Source organism: Catharus ustulatus, chromosome 8 (assembly GCF_009819885.2).
Source record: "Catharus ustulatus isolate bCatUst1 chromosome 8, bCatUst1.pri.v2, whole genome shotgun sequence".
NCBI lineage: Eukaryota > Metazoa > Chordata > Aves > Passeriformes > Turdidae > Catharus > Catharus ustulatus.
This window is the reverse complement of record NC_046228.1, coordinates 3,319,752-3,342,342: the sequence shown is the minus strand read 5'-3', so window position 1 is coordinate 3,342,342 and position 22,591 is coordinate 3,319,752. Positions and strand designations below refer to the sequence as shown.

Sequence of the window (22,591 nt, the reverse complement as noted above, 5' to 3'; positions counted from 1 at the left end):
AAATGAAGTTTTAACAGTTCTGTTGTTTTATTGTGTGTTTGTTACTGTAGATCTTAAGGCAGTTATTCATCTGTTGCTGTTCATGGTCAAATTCATAAAACGCTGCTGGCTGTATTTATGCAAATGTTCCATCATAGCTCATTATTTTAAGTCATTTTGCTTGGGTTTTGATTAGTGTTGTGTGGGAGATACTGTGCATTATGTAACTGTTAAACTGCTTACTCTTGTTTGCCCAAATGGTGTTGGTTTCTAAGCAGTTGGTTGTATTTAGTCCATCCTAATGTGCAGTAACAGCTCATCTGGACAGTCATTCACTTTTAATTGAGCTTAAAACAAAACAAAAAAACAACCCTGACACAGAACTGAACTGCAGGTTGCTGCTCCTGGGTTTTTATGGGTTGTTTTCAGCAGTTAAGGTTTTCCTAGCTTTTAGTCACAGATTTAATGGAGCTAGATGGAGTTTGACTTGGGATGAGTAATGAATAAAATGCAAACTTGCACCGTGCAAGTTACACAAGAGGGTTTAAATGTAGAGGCTAAGAGCACAGAAATGCTTCAAGAGATAAACATGAAATTTAAAAAAAGCAAAAAGAGAAAATGTTTACTATTCTCAAATATCTCTTAACTCTGTAATGAGTTTCCAGCCCTTGCAAAAGCATCCATTTACTTTAAGTTGTAGACCTAATCATAAAGTTCATTGTCAATCTTGTATTTCAGATGTCTCCAAAGATCAGAAACCTCCCAGCTGTTTTTCTTCTTAGTGGATGGAGCATTAGCAAAATTGGACATCCTCTTGCTTTAAAGCTGCATATAAATTCTTTTGCTTATGAAAAGTCAGCAGTTGGGTTGGAAGTGTGAATAGAATATTGAAAAGAAAGCTGAAGCAAAATCAGCATAATTTTTCTGAATACCATAAATACCTAATAAAGTAGATTTAAGATGCTTTGAAATGAGATACGAATCCATAAAGCAGAATGAAAACAACTTTTTATTAATTTTATGTAAATGAAACCCATCTGAATTCACCCAATGAACAGACTTCTGAATGTGTTCAGAAATGAATTCTTACTTCCTTGTTTTTTTTGGTTAAGAGAACTGTGTTTCTTGCACTGTGTTTCTTTGTGAGAGCTGAGGTCTGCTGGATTTTAACTCATTCCCCACTTACAAGATGAAAAGTTTTAGGTAGTGAGGCAGGCCATACCTAAGGAGTGTTGTGGTGATCTGGACTACCAAAACTGCAGAAAATAGTTACTGAGTTCCAACTAAAATATTTTTGTTTTGTTTTTTTCCTCATGCACCATTGGTGCTGTAGTTTATAGACTGTGCTGTGATGTGTATGGCAGTGATTGGGTCTTTATTGGAATTCAGATTTGTGCCAGTCTTAACTGAGCAGAGGAACAGTTGCACTCCTCAGGAGAGCCAGAGGTGGTCTGGGTGTGTTTTGGAGCAGAGCTGTTGCTGCCATGAGGATGATGCAGTTTGACAGAAGCCTCCCAGTCCTGCCTGTGTCTGTTTGGTGAGAAGTTTCTGCATTCTGTGGCTGCTGCAGTCTGGGTCCAGTTCCTGCTGCTGGCACTGTGAGCAGCCAGCTGGTGTTCTTTAAGGAAATCAACATTTCCTAAGGAAAACCCCCACCTCACAGAGCAGCTTGTGGAAAATTATTTCAGTGCTCTTTTGATGAGATGACAGAGTGTTTTCTCCTTTTTGCTGCCCTGTTTGGGACTGAATTGTTGCTTTTTTGAAGAACTGTCCTAACAACCAAAGCAAACTCTGCTTGCTTATTAAATTCCTTACTTCAGTGTGTTCAGGCTAATGCAGAAATGCTTCTGTGTTTGTGGCTTCACAATAATCTTCCCATTCTTTATTATAATACACAGATATTACTGCAAAGCTTCCAGATTCAGTGCTGATCTGATCTGTTTGTTCCATTGACGAGCTCAGGGTTCTTAATTTTATTAAAATTAATTTTGAGGAGATGACAATGGAGCTTATTGTTAGTTCCCATCAGACTGTAGAAGCCCAAGTTCAAGCTTTGTGCTTTTAATATACTAATCTGGGGAGGATTATAATGAATTATTGAGACATAAGAACAAATAGATAAAGGTAGAGTAAGTTTGGTAAGAGAATAACGTCAGTAAATGTCCACCTTGGAAAATCAGGCTAGGATTTGTGAAAGGTTTTACTTCTGTACTCATGAAGTGCTGAATTAACAGAGTCTGCATTTGGTTGTAGAGATCCCTTTCTTTCAGAAAAAGGTACTTCTGCTTATTTTGTTCATCTGAAAAGTTGCTTTAGTGTTTTTAAAAGAAAGAAACCAGGCTGCCTTTCTTTTTGGAGCAGCCTATGAGAGGCAGCTGCAAGGGGGGAAGGAGGGCGGTTCTGGATTTGCCTTGCAAGTCCTGCTGAAGGCTGAAGCTGGCACCTTGAGCTCCCTTTTCCCCTGTAAACACAGAAGCAGTTTTATTTGAAAATCCCTAGACATGAACAAAATGAATTCGAGGTGGGAACACTGATTTGGCCGGTGGAATTACGTAAGGTTTCAGCCAGAACAGATGCCAGCACCATCCCAGCAAAAAATCTGTAGTGTGGACTGGTCTAAATCAGCAGCTGGCCTGGTTACAGGGAGGGCTTGATAGCTTAATGAAGTGGAGCTCCATATTGTTCCTTGTTTGAGCTAAAGGAAAAACGACTTCTGGACAGAAGAAATAATTAAATTGAGGAGGGGAATGCAATATATCCTGTCATAAAAGTGGTGTTTGAGGACTTCTTTGTTTCTTCACAATTTCTGTGAGCTGTTCTGTGTTTTCGTGTGCATCTAAAAAGAATGGTTTTAAAAATTGAAGCAAAGCAAAAAACAAATTTCTGGTTATTCTAGGTTGCTTTTTACAACTGACTTTATGTAGTAAAAGGCTGATCTGATAAGGTTTTGAATTTTTTTTCCCTTATTTATCAGACATCAATATATTTTTCTCTTCAGTGTATTGAGTTACTCTACAAGTGTGTCCAGGAGATACTCAGTGCACTGTGTAAACTGATCAACTGGAATTTGTTTGAAGTTTTGTGGGTTTTAATTTCTTGTCTGCTCATGCTTTTTAGACATAAAGGCATGCACCTGCACTTCACAGTCACTATGTTGCTATTCCTCTGTCAGAGGAGGCACTCCATGATTCAGCTTCTCCTCTGTGAGGAATCTAAAATAACAAGTTGACTTGAAAACAGTCGAAGTAACTGGGAAAAAATGTAATGAGCTTCAAAGTGCTGTGGCTGGATGGTGATGCTGTATCATCAGTAAATCATAGAATTAGAGAATGGTCTGGGCTGGCAGGGACCTTAAAACTCCTCTTGTTCCAGTCCCCTGCCATGGGCAGGGACACCTCCCACTGTCCCAGCTGCTCCAAGCCCCTTGGCCACTTCAGGGATCCAGGGGCAGCCCCAGGGCCTCCCCAGCCTCACAGGGAACAATTCCTTCCTAATTCCTAATCTAAACCTGCTCTATTTTCATGTGAAGCCATTTTTCCTTGTCTTGTCACTGCAGTTCTTGTTGTAAACAAAACTGGATGGGTCTGGTGTCTGTGACCTCCAGCTCTGCTCCCACCAGACCCATCCACAGGTAGCTGCTGTGGTGAGTAGAACTGGAGGTCAGATCAAGTAAAAAACAGTAAAATAGCAAAAAAACCACAAATGCTGAATTTCCTCACTGTACTTGGTGTTGGCAGAGCTGTCAAGGAAGAGAAATTGCATTGCTCTATTGAGCCTTTTTATGTTCTTTACTTCATAATAACCCCAGGCCTTGTGTTTGGAGGTGGTGAGCTCATATCTCAGAGGCTTTCAAAGCTGCACATACTCAGCCTCTCTAAGAATTATGTCTGAGAGCATCTGCTTTTTAAGGGGCACAGAAGATAATTGCAGCTAAAAAGCTAATCTTGTGATATGTATGAAAGCTTTCCTGTAATGTGGGATTGTCCTGGGCTATTTTGTTTCCTAAGTAGTGTCTCAGTACTTGTTTGGATTGTTTTTGCAGCCAGCTGCTTTCCAACTTGAGCTGCAATCTCCTTTCCCTGTCTGAGTATCACTAAAACAGATGATGCCTTGTTTTCATGCCCCATCCCAAATGTGGGTTGGGATTTGTCTGCAGTGGGAGCTGCTTTATTTAAGGCCTTACAAACTAGGGCAGGGAAGAAACCTTGCACAGTTACAGATGCCCATCACACACTGTCTGTGGGTTTGATGGGAAGCATCACCTACTCCTCCCATACCAACTTCTGCTCCAGTAGGAATTGTTCTCAATCTCTGGGGTGTTGGAACAGCCACTTTTGGTGGTCCTTGGTGGGCAGGTGCAAGGGCAGTGTGCTCCTGCCTTCTCTGTTCTGAAAACCCTTTTCAACTCTCCTGTGTTTCTAACTGCAAACCATTAATTCCTAAAAAAACCTCCGTTTCTAGAGAGAAGCAGCTTATTAAGGAAGTAATTAAAAACCTTATTTTGAGAACTGAGGGAAAAGCTTTGACCAAATGGAATAGATAAACCTAGTGTCTAGTTTACTCATATAGGAGGTGTTTTGGCAAAGTAGTGAAAACCTCTTTTTCCTTAAAATTCCCAAAAAGTCTTTGTAACATCACTTTTAGTAAAATCAAATTAACTTCATATTCTCCTGTGTGTGTATATATATATATATATATATGGATTTTTCACTTTGTCACAGATATGGGGCGCCTGGTATGGTCCAGCTCCTTTTTCCCCCATTATAAATGGGCATGGACATGTGTCAGGAATGGTGGAGGGGAAGCAGCAGGAAATCTGATTGCCTTTTCAGCACATTCCTCACTCTGACACAATTTTACAACATAGAGGTGGGAGTGAAGTTTTCTGCAGGCTGTTAAAACCAGTTCTTTGGAACCTGAGCTTTATGAGAGAGCTTTCTGTGTTCCTGATTGCTCCTCTGCTTTCATGCAGCATAAATATGGATTGCTATGGAAGAGGATAGTGCTGCCCTCTCCTCTGTCCCGGCCATGCGATAGCCCCTCATTCATGCAGCCACCTGATCTGCTCAATAGATCACTTGAGCTCTTGGAAAAAAACCATGTTCTGTGCAGGAGTCCTCAGGAGGAGATGGCAGCAGTAAGGCTGACAAATTGAAGTTTTAGCTATGCCTTGATAGGGCAAGATGTATGTGAAGGTGTTTCAGTGAAGAATGTTCTGACTCATAAAACACTGGCTGTTTGGGGATCAGGTATTAACTCATCTTTGGTTTGATGTGTCTAGTTTTGAATTTAATCCTGTTGTGTACCTTGTGACTTTTAGTTTCCTAGGCTCTGGGTGGTTTTGTTAGCTGAGAGAGTTGCAATATGAAAAATAAGAAGTGTCAGTCAAGTGATGTGACAAGACTGTATTTAATCAGTTTTGCATTTTTAAACCCAGCACTTGGTTGAGTTTTACAGGCTGGGTAACTCTTCTGGGCTAAGGGAGAAAATGCTGTGTACGTTTGTCTGTTTGTCCTTTATCTACCTGCCTCACCCTTTCCCTCTATTATGTTCTCTGCACAAAGTTTTTTCTGCCTTCCCCATCCAGAGTTTCAGATTGCAGTAAGAGTGTTTGTGGATGTTTTGGTGTGAACTTGTTGCTTGGTTTTACTTCTTTTACTTCAACAGATTAACCACTTGTGTGGCTACTGTTTTTCATAAATATTGGTTTATTTTAACCAGTGTCTCATGGCCTCAGCAGGTCATGACTGGGTTTAACCAAGTAAGTTTGGATTAGAATAGGTGTGGCATTTAATAATTAACTTTCTGGTTACTCAGGTCCAGTAGGAAACCTATAATGAGTCTATTTTCATTTTGTTTACAGGAATAGTTATCTGCTTAGTCTCATCCTTCATATTTGGCAATCTGAAGAAAAGGTCTGAGCCAGCATGAAGACAGAATCCCCTCTTCATTAGAGAAAAAGTGAGTTAGAATTGGGTTGAAATCTGAATTTGTTGCATGAAAATACTGTTTTAGCCTGCCAACACACACAGCTTGTACTGACTTTCAACTTGGTAACACCAGTCATATGTCCAGTCAAGACCTAGTCTTGGCTAAGCACATTTCTAAAATTTCCAAATTATTTTATGTAAATTCCAACACCCTCCTTTTCTGAAAGAACTGCTTACTCACTGTGTAACTGCCCACCTGATACACTCCTTCCTTCCTTCCAAATCCTGTAAGGCCTATTACAGGACCTGGACTTTGTGTTCCTTTTCTTGTGCTGTATTCATATTGAGTCTTATTTTAATAATTTAATATTTATAACTTGTTTCTGTAGCTGTACTGGTCTCTTCTCCAGTATTCTCTGTGCTTAATGCATATTCTGAATTTGGAAATTTGAAGAGTTTCAGAAATGCAGGACTGAGGGTTTTTTTCATTTTTGCACTAGTAAATTCTGCATGTAAAATGCTGGTAGGTCAAGTCTTACCCTTTTCATAGTGATTTTACTCCCCTTAGATGTTGTAATAATATCAAATAAAAAAGACTGCCTGTTTGCCCAGCCTGGTTTTTCTGTGCACTGGGTTAAATCTCATTCATGTGTTGTTTTGAACAGCTCCTTTGCTGGCACTGTGTACTGATGGTGTGTTCTGACTCCTCAGCTTTCTGCCCGCCGCCGTTCATTTCAAGGAGTGCACGATGACAGAGCGTGGAATTAAATGGGCCTGTGAGTATTGTACATATGAGAATTGGCCTTCTGCAATCAAGTGCACCATGTGTCGTGCCCAGAGACCCAGTGGAACAATTATCACAGAAGATCCTTTCAAAAGTGGCTCCAGTGATATCGGGAGGGACTGGGATCCTACGAGCACCGAAGGAGGGAGCAGTCCTTTGATCTGCCCAGATTCCAGTGCAAGACCAAGGGTTAAATCATCCTACAGTATGGAAAGTGCAAATAAATGGTCGTGCCACATGTGCACGTACTTGAACTGGCCCAGAGCTATAAGGTGTACCCAGTGCTTGTCCCAGCGCAGGACCAGGAGTCCCACGGAGTCTCCTCAGTCCTCAGGCTCCGGCTCCAGACCTGTCCCTTTCTCCGTGGATCCGTGTGAGGAATACAATGACAGAAATAAACTGAACACAAGGGCTCAGCACTGGACTTGTTCTGTTTGTACATATGAAAACTGGGCCAAGGCCAGGAAATGTGTTGTATGTGACCACCCCAGACCCAACAACATTGAAGCAATAGAACTGGCAGACACAGAAGAGGCATCTTCCATCATAAACGAGCAGGACAGGGCTCGGTGGAGAGGCAGCTGTAGTAGTGGTAATAGCCAAAGAAGATCTCCACCAACAACCAAACGTGAATCTGATGTGAAAATGGACTTCCAAAGAATTGAATTGGCTGGAGCTGTTGGCAGCAAGGAGGAGCTTGAAGTTGACTTCAAAAAACTAAAGCAAATAAAAAATAGAATGAAAAAGACTGACTGGCTGTTCCTAAATGCTTGTGTGGGTAAGTTGTTTACTGCTACCTTCTGCTCTTGTGCTGGTGGTTAAGTATTTTGGGAGAATGAAGAATTAAAACAGAAACTTGGCATTTGATTTCAAACCAGCTTTTTTTATCTCTGCATTTCCATTTAAAAAAGTAAGCCAGAAGTAGAGGCTCCTGAAATAGCACCTGCTAAGAGAGGCTGTGAAGTTCATCCACAATCTGAACAGGGTTAGATGTGTCTCTCAAGTGTACTTGGACTTTTTTGACCTTTTGTAGAAATGGATATTCTTGTAATCAAATCCTGCTGTTCCATGTAATTGTCAAAAGATGGGAAAATTACAAAGCCAATCTACAGAACACAAGTGCCTATAGTACTGTAAAAAATGCCATTACTGGCTAATTAAAATTACTCTTCTTTTTGCTATGGCAAGACATGCTCTGTAGAGTCAGCAGCTGCAGCTTGGGAGTATTTGTAAACAGTGTAGAGCTTGCAACAGTACAAGATGCTCTGTCAGATGTTAAAAATAACACCAAAATATGTAGCTCCAAGAAACTGCATGTGTAATACTGACCTTGAAAGTAATAATGTTGCATTAATACACATACTGTGTTGTAAATGTTTACAGGCTTTCTGAAAGTATTTTTGTAGTCAGCTGCTTCAAAAAACATTCAAATAGCAATTTTGTTTTGTATTTTAGTGCTTTCCTAAGGAAATGCTGTATAATTCTTGCAGTGCTGTTAAAGAACAGGGCCATGTGAGATCAAGATTTTCTTCAGTTATTGACCTTGTGAGTGAAGTTCTGTGCTGGAGCTTCCCAGAAGCAGATATCGTGTGCCCCAGCATACGAGCAGGTTCAACACTTGAAATATGCAACTATTTTTAGAGTAAAACACTTCATTTGAAACTCTGGCTCTACTAGTATGTCTCATGCTGTTCCTTAATGTCTCCCAAAGTCACTTCATGGTTGTTGTAATCAAAAAGCTAATTAGTGGAGCTGCCTTGTTTAACATATTTGATCAGGTGTAAATGTTTTTGTGGGTATGCTGTGTTTGGTTTCTCTGAGCTAATACATATTCTAGTTTATTTTTGTGTTGTGTGAATAGTTAGGCATGCACAGTTCCTTTTGGAAAGAGATGCCTCAGTATTTCCTGATACCTTCAGTTCCTTACAAGCTTTTTTCCTTCTGAAATGAAGCAGCTGAAATTCTGTGTAGTTTTTTAAAGTTATTGAATACCAAGGATCAGTTGTTGGAGATTGTTCATGCCTTACAGGAATATTCATCTTGCATTCTGATAGCAAATATATTAAATATTAGGGTATTTTTTCCCCCCTCTGTTTTTTCAAAAGTGGTTTTTTGACATTCTAATGTTACTTAAAATATTTCACACTTTCTGATTTAACCTGTGTGGGAAGGGTTGTACTTATATTTAAGAATGTGAGTTTGCAAGTATTTAATATTACTTGTGACTGTATAGCAGTACATAAAACCCAAACCCATGTTCCTAGAAGTTTTGTAATACAATAATGATTTGGTCTGAAGAGATCTTGGTGAGAAGAGCAGAATGCAGGTGGAGTTGTGTGCTGATTGTTACTGCTGCCTGCTGAAAGCTTTTATGGATTTCCTTCTGTAAGTTAAACACCTACTGTACTCCTGGGGGAGAGGGGTGATGGGAGGGACAGGAACCAGCAAACAAAGCTGTTAATTCTCTGTGCTTCATCTCAGAATTTCATTTTGCATAGTACAGATATCATTTTTTCCCAACACTCCGTGAAATAGGAATAACCTTAGGAAGATTAATGGAGGTTGCATGGATTCTCTTGTGCTTCTCTCTGGTTGTTGTGTAGTGTATCTGTGCTGGAAAATTGCACCAGTTTAGCCAGTATCATTATAGTAATAAAATAAATTTCTGCTGGTGATCTTAGTGTGACATACTTAAACCAGTTTAACTGTCAACTGAATAATTTTGTCCAAAGCATCTGCTTTTACCATTGAAATCAATTGAGTCACTGTGACTTGGTGAGTTCTGTTTGTTTGCCAGCTGGAGCTCTTGGGAAGATTTAGCTGAGCTGAACGCTTGTCAGTCCTTAGCCAAGCAAAATTATAAAATAGGACAAGTTCGTGTTAAATGCCAAGTGAATCTGTGAACATTGATGGACCAAGAGTTTGTGTGTTACCCTGCTCCATCTGACAGATGGTGCCTTGTTAGGATTTGGGAATTTCAGACTGAAACCTCCAAGGTTCAGCTCAGTCAGTTGTGGAGAGTCCATTTGCTTTGAATCCATCTTTTGTAGGAGAGATGTTTAAAAGTTAACTTTTAAAGTTAATCCTGAAGTTAAAAATAAAGATTAAAGGAGTTGGAGGAATTCTTGGCAGAGTGGTTATTTGCTTTTCTCTTAGAAGATATCACCTGTCAGAAGGTACCAAGGAAAATGTCTGATACTTTAGGACAGCTGTTTGGTTGAGCTCCCTCTTCACATCTCAACTCCAGTACAAAATTTTTATCTAGATTTTAAACTTAATTTCAAGTTCCTTTAAAAAACATGTATCAGACTACTCTTCTCCACATCTGTTCTTTTTAACTGAAACATGAAGAGAGATGTGTGTAAAGTCGATGTAAGAAGGTGTGTTTGTATTTTTGTGTGTGTTTGTTTCGGGTTTTTTTGTTCTGTTGGAGGCATCCATTAACATTTTTCCCACCTCAGTAAGTAAACATGTCATCAAGGCTTCTATTCCTTGCAAATCCAGGCTGGATGAAATGTGATGAGTGCAACTCTTGCCTTTCAGCATGAATAGTTTCCTTGGTGGAGGGTATTCCTTCCAAATCAGGATTAGTGGTATTCTCCCATTCAAACTCTGCCAGCAAATGTACTTGAATGTTGCTTTTCTCATTGACTTGCTTTTTCAGAGTGAATGTATCTGTTGAGTGATTCTCTCTCAAAAAGATGAGATTTTAAGCTGATTCATGTGGTTAAAATGAAAATTTATTAAAATCCTAGCAGAAACTGGAGTAAGTGTGGCTTGATAACCTGATTTCCCCCAAATGCCAGTTTAAATTACAAAGAGGAATCACAAATGGTTTCTGCAATGACACCAATGTTTTCTACCATAGTGGCCTAGAACAAGATTAATGTTAAGTCCAAGGTGACTCATTTCTTAGGGGAGGGAACTGATGTATACTTAAATTAAACTTTATTACCTTTTCTGTAACTTATGGCAGAGACTGTCAGGCAGTCCTGGTGGCTTGTGGGATTTATGGAATGTGCAACAACCAAGAGTTACTGTGGGGCCTGGTGAAGCTGCTTCCAGCTGGATTTAAGGAGTACAAATGGATGAGGATGGCTGTGCCTACAAAGCCTCTCTGGCATCCAGAGTTTGCTTGGGTGTTACCCTGGAGCTTCCCCTCTGCTGGCACTTCAGGGCTGGATTTGACAGTGATGCTGGCAGAGTGTGTTTGCTGCAGGGCACTGCTGGGCATTCTTGAGTTGTGAGTGCAACTGCTGAGCTTGAGCTGCTAGCTTAAAAGTAAACTGCATTTCTTCTTCTTTTCCTTTCCCCTCCACCTGTTTACCACCTGCTGCAAGAGTGTGTTCTTCTCTTGGTTCAGGTCAGTCAGGTGGGTATTGCTGCCATGGGCCAGAGCTCCCTGTGGGGATGGTGCCTCCCTAATCGAGTATGCACACATTCTTCTGAGCTCTGTGAAAGAAACCACTAAGAGTGTGTTTCTTAAACAAATCCAAAATATTTAGAGTGATCTGTGATGAATCTTGTTTTGCAGTACATCCTTAAAAGGACTGTAAGTTCATTCCTACTTTTCCTACATATGTCTGCTTAGTTTTCCCTTGTCAACAGCATTGTCTCACCTACAGGGGTTTTTTTTATGCCATTAGTTTTTTGAATTAGTGCCAGATGTGTTGCCCAGGCCTTCAGAATCCCTGTGGGCAAGGAGAGTCTCCCTGTCCAGACGTGGGTTTGGAGTTGGCTGGGCTGTGTCTCACGCTGCCCTGCAGCTCTGGGAGACACGGAGGCACCTCCTGCTCTGTGTCCTGCAGAGCCTCTGGCTCTTCTCTGAATATTTATAAGGGCAGCCTGAAGGAGCTGACATGAACGAGGTGCTTTCAGCTGGCACTGCCACCCAGGGTCATCCCAGGTGCTCCTTTCTGTCCTCCTGGGTGTTTGAAAATAAAGCTGGGTTAGGGGATGTTTTTGTGGGGGGCATGGGGGTTTTGTTTCTTTTTGCTGGTGTGGTAAGTTCAGACTGGCTGCCTCATCACATCCAGGGTACAGCTGATGGTTCTGTTGATGCTGTGCTGTGGGAGTGGGAAGTGCATGGGTGGGGACCAGCTGCTGGAGCCAGGAGAGGTCATGCACCTTTCCCTGCTGCTGTCAGTGTAGGCTGGAGCTGTTCAGGGAAGTGCAGCCTGGGTTACTCATGCCAGGTGATGCCTGGCTGGGGATGGCAGACAGTGCCTGTGGGGATGGCTGGGAGGGAGAGTCCCTGTGTGACTTGTACAGCCCAGCCTCCTTCCCTGCTCCCCTGGGACACTGGGAGGCATGACCTGGCTGCTGTGCCAGGCTGCAGTGATGTAAGATCACAACTCTCACCTGGCTGAGGGAGTTCTGTGTATTGTCATCTGTGCCTTGGGCATCTGTCCTGTCACAAGTGCTCTACATTTGTGTGAGTGTATCTTTGAGACTGAGGGAAACTCTGCCTGCCTTACTCCTTGGCAGAAAATCATAACTCCTGAAACACCCTTTTACTTTGGTCTCTTGACTACTTTTCTTAAACACTGTGATATTTTATGCTAAAAATAATTGAATAAATTATCAAGTTAAAACCAGTAATTTCAATTTCCCTTAGAAGCACTGATGGTTAACTTTAATAATTAACATTAATGATTTTCCACTGCCCAGCCTCCCTTTAGGGTACAATCCTGCAAGGAACAAGGGGTGTGGATGCCTCTGACAGATTGGAGAGGGACATCTTTAAACAGTTGTTCTTACATCTGTGCTGCTTTGTCTTGTAATGATACATTCAAAACATACATGGATTGTATGTAGGGAGAAGAGCTGTTTGCATGGAACAAAAAATAACCAATAGTCACCCTCTTTGATGACTTCAGGTTTAAGGTATATGTCTTCTTTTTTGTTTTTTTTTAGCTCATGCAAGCTGCTGAGCTTGAAGAATCAAAAAACCCTTAATATACAGAAGTTTCTGTCTCAGTGTTGTTACCTACAGAGTGACCTACTGTTTGATTATTTGCTACTACTGACTAGGGAGGTCCTGGAAATCAAAAAAGAGAAGGAACAGAAGGGTGTGTTAGAGGCTCATAAAGGTTTTTCAGACAACTGCTCTTTCTTATCGATGTGTCATTTTGCTTGCAAAGCAGTCCTTCCTTCAGAAGTTCTTCCCTGGCTGAAATTGTGAGTCACTTATTATGAATAAAACTTCATTTATGGCCAGCTGATGTGCCCCTGGTGAAGAGCTGGAGGAGTCTGAAGCTGACTCAGCTCCAGAGAATGTTACAGGTCCTCAGCAGTCTGTATTAAAGGAACAGAGATTCTTAACACGTGTCAGAATTAGGTTTTAGTGGGTCAGTTGATTAGCCTCTCACTTGCTGGCACTTAAACCAGTCTTAGGATTAGTCCTTAGATGAGTGAATGGGAGCATATATATGACAGACCACTTGCAATTCTGTCTGTGGCAGAAGAGAAGCACACAGGGCTCTGTCTCTGATCTGTTTTGTGTTACAGCAGGATCTGTCTCAACTTCTGACTACTAAAATGCATAACTTGGTTGTTTGAGAAATTTGCCTTCTCTTGCCAAACAGTTCAAGGCATTGTCCCACACAGCAGGCACAGTGACCTCCCTGTGATGAAATGTTTCCTTGTGCAGCCTGCTCAGATGGGAGAAGGTGGTTATTGGAGGCATTGCTGCCCCCTTGGATACCAGAAATCCCTGATCCCCAGGTTGTTCTTTGGATAGTCACAACTGCATCATTCTGCTTCAGAGAATTTGCCTGCTCCATTTGCAGCTTGTGCCAGCCAGTACTCCACAACTGTCAGGAAGATACTGAAGTAAATAAAGGCTCTGCTGTGGTATTTTCCTTGGGAACTTTTCTGTCTGGCTGTTCTGAAGCCACTGGAACTGTGCAGTTAGGGAAAATGGGACTTGGTTTTCTAGAAATGCTTGTAAACTCTATTGCATGTTTTCAAAGTTTAAATAACTGCACCAAACCCTATAAATATTTAGATGTTTTAAAGAATAAACTTAATAGCACCTTAAGCTGAAATAGTTTGGTTTTAGCAGCTAATTGTGGCTTATTTAATGTGGAGGTAATATTGACATCTAATAAGGAAGGAAGTTGTAAAAGTTGTAGTAGGATCAAGATGTGTAATTGGGAGATTAATTTTGTTTTAAATTTAGTCTTTAAAAATGCCCTTCTTCATTTCTGTCATCTAATATATACTAAGATTGCAAATGTCTGATCTGTGCTGTTTGTAAGAGGCAGGGCTTTACTAGAATAAAAAACCTTGGCTCCTGGTGCTGTGAAACTCTTCCAATAAGAGGAAATGCCTGAATTGCAAAATGGGAGCACAGTTGAATCTGTAAATGCAGAATTCTGACTTGCAGTTGTACTTTCTCTTGACTTGGGTGCAGCCCTTGGCATTCTGTCCTCTCCCTTGGGATGTCAGACTGTAGATAGATATTTTACATTAGGCCAAGCAGAATTTTTTAGTGGGCACACAAATACAGGTGTATTCAGGGGCAACAGCAAAGGGACATTTCTGGAGTCCACTTGAAAGGAAAGCTGTGGTTGTGTGGGTCAGGAGCAGGCCCTGAGTCACTGGGAGGTTTTTGCATTTGTGTTGCTCTTGAAGCCAATCAGGGCTCTGCCCTCACAAGAGCTCCTGGGAACAATCTTAAGGCAAATGCCACTCTTCTTTTTGACATTTTACCAGTCTGGGGAATGCAGTGGGTGTCAGTGGGGAATAATCCAACTGGCACAGTGCTGCATCAGGACACGATTCAGAGTCTGCTTGTGTAAGTATTGAGGCACTTTGCATTGTGAAATGCAGGGAATTATAACAGCAATAAATATTTCTGTAATATTTCTCATAAACAGTGGGGGTTTTAAACTCTATTTAAATAGACTTAATGAATTGGAGGCCTCCCTCATCCCACAGAAATCAAAGCCTTTGTAGGAATGTGCCTCCTATTGTCAATACAAGCAATATTCAGGTCTCATTTTGCTGTGGTGATACTGAATTGCAGAATTGCAGGTATGGTGCATGTAGGCAAATTCACCTCATAGTTTTGGGCGAGATTGGTGGTTTCTGGTTCATATTTCTGACAGTCTGCCTGTTATCACTGTATTTTATGTTCACTGCTGCCTTGGGTTGTATGGACTGGCACTGCAGGCAGGGTGGCACATCATGGGCTGTCAGGAATTTTCCCTGTTCTCCTGAAGTGGCTGCAGTGGAGTACAGGTGGAAAAAAGTTTTAACTTTTCTTGCTGTGGCCCAGGGGTGTCAAAGGGACTTGTGATGCCCATGGAATATCAACCCTGCAGTAGGGAGTTGGACTAGACAAACAAAAATTTCCTAATGCTATAAAGAATATTTTTTACCTGTTTTGATTAAAGAATAGAGGATGACCAGATACTATCCATGCACACAGTCATATTGCCATCTCTCCATGAGCTGTGCTATTTGTGTCATGTAACACACCAACCCTATACCTAAAATACCACTGAAAATACATTTCTACATATATATATTTAAAAAGGCCTAGAAAACATACTCAGTTTGTCTGGTTTGGATGCATTAATTGATCTTCATCTTAAACCTCATCAGCAAAGTTCAGAAATGTACTTTTTAACTGACAGCTTATATAACAATTTTAGTAATTCTAGGACATGAAGGCTTTTAGGAATGTCAAGTATTGCAAGACGTGGGAATGAACTTCCAGAACTGGCAGTGCTGCACAGAGCACATGTCACTGATTTGGATCTTTATTGCAGCTTGTAGTAGTCAGTGCTTGAAAAAGGCATTGCCAAACCTCACCACCTCAGCATCAGCCTTAGACCTCAGTTGTTGCTGAGGCTTGGTGAAGAGTGGGATGATAATAAGCAGCTGAGGGTGGGGGGCTGGAAGAACAATTAATATGATGAATTTTCCTGTGGTAGGCTGTAGTAAAATGTACTGCTTGACAGGCTGGATGGCTGGAACGTGATTTGGATCTGATCATCTCCAAAAGAGCATTTTAGGGATATTTGTTTAAATTTTGAAATCAGTTGTGGATATTTGGATTCTCAGAGTGAGAATCCAACCAGCCCTGAGTGGTCTTTGGTGTGTTTGTCTTGGGGGATGTGGTAACAGGAGACTCACCCATGTCAGTAGGAGTGGTTAAAATGCAAAAAGGGGTGATGTGGCTTTTAGTCTTTAACAAGATGCTTCTCCTAAATTAATGTAATAATAAAAAATTAAGGATATCATAAGATGGTGGAAGACTTGCTCTTCTACCAAATTTCTTCTTTCCCCAGGTTCTTGGGTTTGCCAAAGCTGTGGTACAACTTTTTAAGAGGGCAGGTCATGAGAAATTTGATTTGTTATCTGTGTACACATACAAATCTACACACACACACACACACACAAAATGTTAGTTTGGAGTATTTGGCTGGAATGATCGTTGCAAGAGCCATGAGGAATTGCCTATCAGTGGGAAAAATGTGTTTGCATGGAAATAAAGTTCTACACTTGGCACTTTGACTCCTACAGAGCAAGAACTAAAACTGGACAGACAAAACTCATCTGGGGAGAATCCACGGGCAGGCAGTGCTGGAGTGGAACAGGAATGTCTTCCTTACAGGAGACAGACACATGCAGCAGAAAACTAAAAAATACTCTCCTGTATGGTTTTCCTTCTGCCCTGGCCTGTTGGGACTTTGGAATGAGTGGGTAGATACTGTATGACTAAAATTCACAATTGAATTGTTGTTTTGGAACTTCTCTGCTTCAGACCACTGTTGAATAATCTTACTGTTATCTGTGGAGGCTTACAGAGCACAGCTGATAACTTTGTAGAGAAATGTCTTGCACTGATAATCCATTGTCCCCCCTGCATTTCTTCAGAAAGCTTTATAATCTCAGCATTCAAAATGATACTTTTTGGCTGAGCTAAGAATGCTTTTCTAAATCCTGGATTAACCAGCAAGCCAGTGGTTAGTGTGCTTCTCTGCTAGCAGCTACTTCAATTTGTTGTGTTGGAGTTTTTTTTAATTTTGGTGGGGGATTTTTGCTTGTTTGGGATGAGGGGTTTGTTTGAGGGGGAGGGAAGTGTTGTGGTTTTTTTCCTTTTTTTGTTTTGTTTCAAGTCCTGAGTGGGAGTGATTGTCCTGATTGGGTCTGATGACCTTTCCTGTTCATCAGCTTTGGAGTCTTGGTGAGCAAATGAAGTGAGGGATGGAGCTGGGTCTCAATCTCCGGCCTCATGGCCTGCACTCAGCTGCTGACTCTCAGGAGCTGCAGAAAATAGGGACAGAGCTTTCTCATTTGTCATCTGTGCTCTTCTCTGCTTGAGCTGCTGCAACAAGGGCTGAGATTCTATTTACTGCTCCAGTAAAGATGGCTTTAGGGACACTATTCTGTTTCCTCAGCTCAGCACTGCACTGTTCTCTTGTGGACCACATACCTAAAATAGAAAGTATTTGAAGGGATTTCTAAATTTAGGAAGTCTTTTATTGGAACAGATCCTGTTAGCAGCTCCACATCTTACTGATAGTGTATTCTGATAATTGCAGCTAAGGAATACATTTAGCATGATTGGTCTTGATATGAAGTATGGTACAGAAATCAAAGAGTGCCAAGGACTCTAGAAGACATTGGGGTCACTCATTGTTCCTCCCATGTTGCTTTAGGTGGTACACACAGTGTATTTAATTTCTCTGTAATTCAGTTTTAGTAGAGTACCTTGAGTGAAACTCTCAGGCTCTGTTAGTAGCAGAGATGGTGAGCTGAAGAGAAAAGCTTTGTACCATTTATACTGTTTGGAAAAATTAAATCTTTTAGTCTGAAAACCTTTTAATAGAGCCTATTTCTATGATCTAGTAATCTGTTTTTTGAGATGAAAATGAAGATAAAATAATCAAACTACTCTCTGTACTGTGAAGAAATTACTTTCTCTCTGGTCAGATGAAATGCTAGTGTGTATGTTACTGCTGGTGTTTCATCATGGGTGCACTTCTGAGCAGGCTTTTGATCTCTTACATTTTCCAGCTAGTGTGGGTAATAGAATGATCTGAGAGATGAGGTAAGTGTCAATATTTTGTAGTCTTCTGCTTAAAATAATTTAGGATTGTCAAGATTCTTGCTATGCAGTTGAACATCATCTGTCTAGCCTGTAACAGAACAGCTACAGGTGAGCTGTTCAATGAGGTGGCTTGTTCCAGAATGACTCCCTCGCTGTCCAGAATGACCTGTGTGTCGTTTGTGTGCCCTCAGGAGTTGTGGAAGGTGATTTAGCTGCTGTGGAAGCCTACAAGTCATCTGGAGGGGACATCGCCCGGCAGCTGACGGCGGACGAGGTGCGGCTGCTGAACCGCCCGTCCGCCTTCGACGTGGGCTACACCCTGGTGCACCTGGCCATCCGCTTCCAGAGGCAGGACATGCTGGCCATCCTCCTCACTGAGGTGAGCTCCCCTGGCCCTTGCAGGGAGGGAACAGCACTTCTGTAACTGCAGCACTGTGTGCAGCTTTGATTTGTGATGGTGGTAGAATATACGTGAATCGCTACCTTGTGCCTTGGATCTCTCCTCGAGAAGTGAGTTTGCTTTGTGATGGTCCTGAGGATGTTCAGTTTTCTCATTAATGAATAGGCTTGGCACATGTTGTGACCTTACTGGCAGTGGAAGTGAGCTATTGTGAGGCTTCCTGTGCTCTGGGTGGGGGAGAGGAAATGCTCTCAAAGCAAAGTGCTGACATCAATGACAGCGCAGTTTGTTCTGAGTTTGTTAATGAGTCTACCTGGGCTGGCTTTCCTGGCTTTTGTGGGAGCTTCTCGTCCAGAGAGAGGCAAATTTCTTGCTTTGCAAAATTGCTGCATTTTTTTCTATTCCTTTCCCATTTTATTAGACTGACTGGTTCCTCTGTTTTGCTCTTCTGTGTTCCATTTCCTTGTGTTACCTCACTTCTGGTGACCTCTGCTGTTCTCTATCTTCGCCCTGTAAATGATTCTGTTTTGACCTTTTTTTGTCTGTTTTCTTCAAATCAGACTTTTGATTCCTTGTCTGATCAGGGCCAGATTTTTATTCTGCCTCCTTGCCTGATGATTAGTGCAGTTCTGAAAGCTGCTGTTTGCCTGCAAAGCACATAAAGATGATGGAATGCTCAGTGTTGAATAATTAAAAGGAGTAGATGAAGCAAGACAAATGTAGCTAAAGCCTTGAGTATATATTTATATATGACTAATATCAGTAGCTTTGTGCTGCTTACATAACTCTGTGTGGATGGAGTTACATGTTTAAAAACAAGTTAATTTACTGAAATACTGTCTTAGGGATTTTTGTGTTTGGTTTTGTTTCAGTGCCTAGGAATACTGGCTCATCTTGCCATTTCTGGAAATGCTTAGTAGTGATTGAGCCCCAGTGATAATTTCCTTTTCTAGGATATGAATGAGTGAAAATGTGGGTCTTAAAGGTGTGGGGTTTTTTATATGCATCTGGTGTCATCCCTGTGCCACTTGTCCTTCATCATTGAATGGATTTCTGCTGCCAGTGATGACTACAACTGAAGAGCTATCTTAGCTTAATCGTTTTTGGGAAGATTGTAGGAAGCTCTCTTGTGCTGTGGTAATCAAGTTTTGTTCAATCTAGACTTGGCTCATGCATGAGATTTGAGATTGCTGTTACTATGGGCTCTTACCTGTTTTTTTCCTCTTTTTCAGCTGGGAGTGGTCACCTGTTAATTCACTTCTTCAATTTAAAGATGTTTTTTAGCCAGATCTATGTTATCAGTTCCATGACAAATGAAACATTTAAGAATCACTAAACTTTCATTCTTTCAGGATGCCAGTGTTCACAGTTCTCTTGCATTCCTTGCTAACCAAATACTCTTCTGGTGCTCACCCCTCCCAAACCTTTCTATTTGATGGGATAATCCTGAGTGCAGTAACTGTGTTGTGTTGCAGGTATCCCAACATGCAGCCAAGTGCATTCCTGCCATGGTGTGTCCGGAGGTGACGGAACAAATCCGCCGTGAAATTGCCGCATCTCTTCATCAGCGAAAGGGAGACTTTGCCTGCTACTTTCTGACTGACCTTGTGACCTTCACGTTACCTGCAGGTAGCTACACAGCCCTCCTTCCTGCACCAAGGTTTTACTGCTTGGTCACTAGTTAAAAATGATGCATTTTGATTTATCTGGTGGTGATATGTGTGTAACTTTTATTAATTAGGAGCCTTATTAATTTATGAAGAGTTTTATTTATTAAGACCTATTTTATTAGGTCAGATTTAGTAGTTGAATTTGATTACTCAGTATTTGCAGGCTGCAATCCATACATTGTTGCTGTGAACTGAGCATCTGTTGTCCTACTTAGACATGAAGAAATGGAAGTGGTGTGTTCTAAGGAAAGGCTGTATTTAAAGTGAAGATTGGAGCCCAGACATTTCTGGTCCATGATGTGACTTTTCACATCTGTTTTAGCTTTCAGTCCTTTCTATTGAGACCCAGAGCTGTTCTTTTCAGGGTTGTAAGCAACAGCAGTTTTTGAATACTTTTGAGGTGCTCTGAGATCAAGAGAATGTTTATCTATTAACAAGGAGCTATTAGAAGACTTAATCTTCAAAAGCTGTTTCCTTTAATAGAAATGCAACCACTAGTAAGAAAATGTGCAGCTGCCAGCGGTGCCAATCAGCAGATCTGTTTGTCTTTTATTAAAACATTGCAAGAATTCTATTTGGAACCCCTTTGGTTGAGTGTTACCTCATCTCCTCTTCAGAAGGTCTGGATATTTACCACTGGTGCACCTGATTGAGGTGCTGTGTTCACTTGTACTCTGAGTCATGGGGTGGGTGTATGGGAGACTAAAATTCCATTGCTTTTTAGGGGAGAGAGGGGAAAGGGGCAAGAGAAGGATTTCACAAGACATGTGAGAAGGGTTCTCTCCAGAACTTAAGAATTTGTTTAGTATTTTCAAGAGAGACATCTTAAAGCACTGTGCAAGCTTTTTGACACCTGTAGTAGCTGTTAAGTAATTAAAAAATAAAACTGTTCAAGAGCTGTTGCACATCAAGACTTTCCACTTTCCTCACACTTTGCCAACTGTACATCTTTTGCAGTTTGGCTCCAGAGAGCATTTCCAAGGATAGAAGTATAAATCCCACAATCCTGGTCAGATATTTCCTAAACAATGGAGTTTGGGAACCAGTTTCCACTCGACCTTTCAAACAAACAGATTGGATCCTCCTGAAAAGCAGTGCTTGGATGTTAGAGAGCAAAGCTTTTACATTGATTGCTGGTCACTGCAAGCAGTTTTAGCTTAAAAAGCCCCAATCAATCATACAAAAAAAAAAAAGACCACCCCACATCACCCTGCCTGCACCATTAATGTGCTTCAATAGCAACTCATGTGCCTAAATGTGGACCTAAAAGCCCTGGGGTATTGGACATCTGAGCAGGACTGGCAGCTACCACACTGCAATTAAGAGAGATCTTTGTGTCCTTGAAATGCCACTTAGGCTCCAGTCCTTATCCCCCAGAGTGCCTGGAGGGGTGCTGGATGTTCCTGTTCCTATTTTATTTACTGCCTTAACTTTCACATGTTTAAATTTCATGATTGTTCTGAAACCAGCAAAGTTCCTCTGGTTGCTGCTCTGCCTGGCAACCCTTTACTGCTTATCCTCTGTTGGAATGCAGGCCAGGAGCAAATATTTACTGTGTGGCACATGCTGGGTTTTAGAATGTGTGACAGTGTTTGTTGTTTTAAATGATACAGCAGTCACAAAAGAGTTCTGCCCCTTATACAGTTTTCCACCTTTTTTTTTTTTTTCCTTCATTTTTTATGAGGTAGTTGCAAATTCTGTCTGTAATGCTTTTGGAGATGTCAGCAGTGGCATTTTCCATGGCATAGCTCCATAGTTTTCCCATTTCTTGTTTTTTCACTTGCTGCAAACCACTGGGGTTCTCAGAACTATTTCACTGAAGCCTGAAGGAGTGACAAAGGGAGGGAATGTTCAGAAGAACACATCCTTGGCAAACTGTACCTGTCCTTTGGGACAGACTGCAGAGGAGAAGCCATTCCAGATGGGTGGAAAACCATTGCTTAGGATTGAAGCTCTGCTAAAATATAACAGGGTTGAAAAGTAATAATGCTCCTTTTTTTTTTTTTTTTTAATTTCTCATCTCAAAGTGGTTCTTCACTTTCTCCTTCAGAGAAATCCAGTCTTACCCTGTGCATGCAGATCCTTTCTGCATGAAAGGTGTGACAGTGAGGCTGAGATACAAAGCTGTCTCAGCAGCTCTGCAAAGCCTTGGGTCACACATGACAGCAGCTTTCCAGAGGAGGTGTTAGGGCTGATAGAGCAAAAGCTGTTCTGTGAGTTCTCCTGAGCAGCAGCTGGTGATGTTTCTTTTACAGTAACATTAAGTGACTCTTGTATTTGCTTTCTATTTTTCCAGATATTGAAGATTTACCACCCACAGTCCAGGAAAAATTATTTGATGAAGTACTTGACAGAGATGTTCAGAAAGGTAAATGCACTGAGAACAGCTGGGATCACTCCTGGCTTCTCATTAGAGAATGTTTCTCTTAACTAAAAATAAACTACATGTGTCTGTATGTATGTGGTTCTGTCCATGACCATGCTTTAAATAGAGGTTGGATGCTTTCAACTTGATCTACACTCTGGAATTCATAAAGTCACAGAATGGTTTGGGCTGGAAGGGACCTTGAAGACCTTCTAGACCAGGTTGATCCAAATCAGCAACTTTCAGAATGGGGCAGCCACAGCTTCTCTGGGCAGCTTGTGCCAGGGCTCACCACTCACAGGGAACAATTTCTTCCCAGCATCACATGTAACCCTACTCTGTTGCAGTGGGATGCTATCCCTCCTTGTCCTGTCACTGCATGCCCATAAAATTAT

At 41.3% G+C, this 22,591-nt stretch overlaps 1 protein-coding gene across 2 annotated transcripts in view; it reads left to right on the top strand.

The window, feature by feature from the left end:
* ZRANB1 (zinc finger RANBP2-type containing 1) overlaps positions 1–22,591 on the top strand; it is a 43,637-nt gene that overhangs the window by 5,517 nt on the left and 15,529 nt on the right. The window contains exons 2-6 of one of the 2 annotated variants that reach the window (XM_033065651.2): positions 5,843–5,940; positions 6,575–7,471; positions 17,953–18,140; positions 19,637–19,790; positions 22,128–22,199. In XM_033065651.2, the coding sequence (XP_032921542.1) occupies positions 6,658–7,471; positions 17,953–18,140; positions 19,637–19,790; positions 22,128–22,199 (1,228 nt within the window). In that variant the 5' untranslated portion in view covers positions 5,843–5,940; positions 6,575–6,657. The remainder of the gene's footprint in view (positions 1–5,842; positions 5,941–6,574; positions 7,472–17,952; positions 18,141–19,636; positions 19,791–22,127; positions 22,200–22,591) is intronic. The other variant, XM_033065650.2, reaches the window with a different exon arrangement.